This window comes from Morone saxatilis, unplaced genomic scaffold (assembly GCF_004916995.1).
Source record: "Morone saxatilis isolate NCDOM2014 unplaced genomic scaffold, NCSU_SB_2.0 Contig22, whole genome shotgun sequence".
Classification (NCBI taxonomy): Eukaryota; Metazoa; Chordata; class Actinopteri; family Moronidae; genus Morone; species Morone saxatilis.
In genome coordinates this window covers 14,067,587-14,071,155 of record NW_023339785.1, presented here as the reverse complement: position 1 = coordinate 14,071,155, position 3,569 = coordinate 14,067,587, and the positions used below count along the sequence as shown (strand labels likewise).

The window sequence follows — 3,569 nt, the reverse complement described above, 5'->3', positions numbered from 1 at the left end:
ATTCAGCCTTTTTTTTTCCTGGAACAAAGGACTTGACTTGAATTTTTAAGCACTTTTTGAGGGAAAACTGAAATATATCTAATTATACACACACATATATATATATATATATATATATATATATATATACATATATACACAGACATACATATATCTGTAGGTAACTTTGTGGGTTATTTTAGCACATAAAAAAAAAAAAAATCAAGAGCTGCCGCAGAAGAGAGGAGAGCAGGGAAGAGGCAAGAGAGAGGGTGAGGGAGGGGGAGGGCGAGTGAGAGAGAGAGAGTGTGTGTCTGTGAGCCTGTGACACCGAGATGTTCATGCTCATTCGAGAGCCGTCTGCCGGAGGAGGCGGTGCTGTAGCGATGAGCACGCCACAGGAGAGGAGTGCAAAACAGGTATGTGAATCTATATATATATATATTAATATACTGTGTGTGTAGAATGTAATTTTGTGTGTAATTCTAACTCTCTTTACAAACAAATTCTCTTTCATGTAGATGCATTTATATTAATTAAATTTTGCATGAATTTGTGATTGTGTTCCACAAGAAATGGTAACTTAAAGATGAGCCTAAACTGCTTTTGAAGAGTAATTGATGGAACTGATGAAAAACACGTGTTTGTTTTCAGAAATTACTGTAAATGTAAATTGGTTTAAAAACTCTCCTATATCTTAGGCCAAGCCATAATTACCTTATCATACTTTACAAAGCTTAACCAATGTTGTTGTTTATTGCATTATCATATGTAAATAAAGTAAGTAAAGTATATTTATATAGCACCTTTCTAGATCAGATTGCTTCACAATAAAAGACAATAAATAAAAAAATATATATATATATAAGTAGACAAGATGGTATTGATTAAGACATTTGAACTATTGGCCACCATATTTTGCATCTATGTACACTACAGGTGTGTGCATTAGTCTTGAGGTTACACAGATCTGGACTCAGGTCCTCATCGACTCTGCTCTCCCCCTTCTCAGGTGCAAGCCTCCATCAAGAAGAAGCTGGAGAAGCAGAAGAAGCGAACCAGTGAAGGTGGAGGGGGTGCTGGAGACAGTCAGACAGCTACACCTCAGCCCGCTCGCCAACAGAAATCCGCTCAGACCCTGCAGGCGTCAGCTGCGGCCTCTGAGGACAGTCATTCGCTGGAGGAGACGCTGGAGGAGATGATGGAGGGGCCACAAAGGAGAGAGAGGGAGAAAGAAGAAGTGGAGCCTGTCGACCTGCTTCCCATAGTGGACTCTGTGTTTGGACAGGTAGGAGTCGTCTGCTGCAGTGTGTGTGAAATGTGAAATATAAAATGTGGAAAATGTGTGTGTCTGACACTTTTGTGTGTGTGTTTCATGTGCCGCTCATCAAGCTCTCCGGCTGATTGAATGTCTCGTCAGCAGCTTGATTGTAACTCTAGGCCTCCAATTGAAATTCAAAGCCTGGCTGTGCTCCAGCTTTTTGTAAATAGCCATCTCTCCTGCACCCTTGACCTCCTTGGTGTCACATGGCAAAACAGGCCATAAAGCTGCGTTCACTGCAGCCACACAAATGCTAACCCTTTTGCCTTCTCATTTAACCCCAAATCCCTCTGGAAATGGCGGAAGCGGCAAAGCACGAGGGCTAAAGCTAAGGATGGAGATAGTGTGTGTTTGAGAGGATTTAAACTCCTTTACTTTGGGAAACATTATAATCCGTAACAGATACAGCCATAGTCAGCCAGAGATCTGATGAACACCGTATCTCTGCTCAGTATCACATCACTCACATGGTAAGCAGTGATACAGGACACGGCACGGTAGGCTACACCATTGCAGCATCTGTCATCCTGGGGTCAGACATGTAGGATCATTGTGTGTGAGAAAGTGGTGGGTTTCTCTGTGTGTATGAAAATAAAATCAAAAGAGATTACGCCACAGTAAAAGCTCCACTGGCTTCCTGCTGCGGACTTCAGCATGGATCATGAGTCACTCTGCTTTTTTTTTCTTTTTTTTTTTTTTCCTGAGTCCACCTGATCACGTCAGCAAACTCTGAAGGAGGGTGATGATGAGTGTGGCTGAGGTTACAAACAGGATTTCAAGATAGAAAAAAAAAAAAAGTGATGTCAGTAATGATGCAAGTGATCCAAAATAAGAGAGAACGGCTGAGTGAGTGGGAGAGAAGATTTATCTTTTCCTCGTTTCACCGTAGGGTTCCTCGGGGTCCCTGAACCTCACTTTGACAACTGGTGCATTTTAGGAGGAAACTGGTGTATAACAAGCATAGACACAGCGAGCATGTGGTATTCCCAGAGACCCTCAGCCCCCACATACTGATCTGAGATCAAACAGACGGAGCTTGAAGAGCACTAACTCATCATCTTCTTAAAGGGATATATAAACAAGCGCAGTTATACACATTACATCATAGCCAAACCAGGAACACTTTTACAGATCTGTAATTTTGGCTTCACCAAAAATCATAATGGATCATTCTCACCCAGTAGCTCCCTTCTTTGGGAGGCAACACTGTTTTAATTGGTTTAAAAGAAGTACAATGAAGCAATTTGACCCTAGGAGGGTAAACATTTGATCCACTGTTTTGTTTCTGGTTTGTTCTTTTCTTTATATGCTGTGGTGAATGTTGTCTGCTGAGCTCAGTGAACTCAATTCATTTCATAGAATGATTCCAAGAATAATGTTAATTTTTACTAATTACAGAGAAAGAACAACTCAGTTTAAAGCCTGTTATATATGAATTGATTATTTAATTATTATTGCACAATTTGTGCTTTATATATCTTGACACTGAATTTAGGTTAGTTGGAATTGATTAACTGGAAATTAAATAATTAATTAAGTGTGAGTGCATGTGTTACTTATAATTAGTATCAAATAACATGATTCTATTTAGGAAATTAAGAAAGATCTTTTAGGGATCTCTCCATCCTGTATGCTACTTTATACTTTACTCCATTATGTTTATTTGTCAGCTTTACTCTTTACTGTCAAGATAAATATTCTAAATTCAAAACACATGAGCACCATATAAAATACATTACTACTGAGGAAATTATCCAGTATTATATAATGTAGTTAAAATGCACTCAATCGTGACCAACTTCTTACATGTTTATGCATCACTACTGATAATAGTCATAACATAACATAACATAGGATGCAATGAGAACTGTTTTATGTGATCATTAATCATTAAATTAAATGTTTTTTAACACATTATTTTAAAAAATAATCAAAATGAATGTGTTTGCGTTGACAACATTTGACACCAAACTAGGGTGTCAATTTTTGTGACAGTGGCTCTCATAGGATTTTTTTTGTGGTGCTACACCATGCCACCCCTCTAGATCTGCCCCTGCTGTAATAGAGTATTTTTTACGTCGCCGTATTTATACTTCTTATACTTCTTCTTCAATCTGCCTCCTTCTCCCCATCTATTCTGTCTCTTCTAGTCTTTCTCTGATTGAAAGCCCTCGTTACTGGACACCAGTTGGTCTATATCTGACACCACATCAGTACATGATATGTCTAGTTTACCTGTGCACACACACATGCGCACACACACACAGTC

At 39.0% G+C, this 3,569-nt stretch overlaps 1 protein-coding gene across 1 annotated transcript in view; it reads left to right on the top strand.

The window, feature by feature from the left end:
• The first annotated feature begins 314 nt into the window (after window positions 1-314).
• LOC118333727 (calcium-binding protein 2-like) overlaps window positions 315-3,569 on the top strand; it is a 14,375-nt gene continuing 11,120 nt past the window's right edge. Inside the window, exons 1-2 of the mRNA XM_035669504.1 lie at window positions 315-398; window positions 992-1,267. Of these exons, the coding sequence (XP_035525397.1) occupies window positions 315-398; window positions 992-1,267 (360 nt within the window). The remainder of the gene's footprint in view (window positions 399-991; window positions 1,268-3,569) is intronic.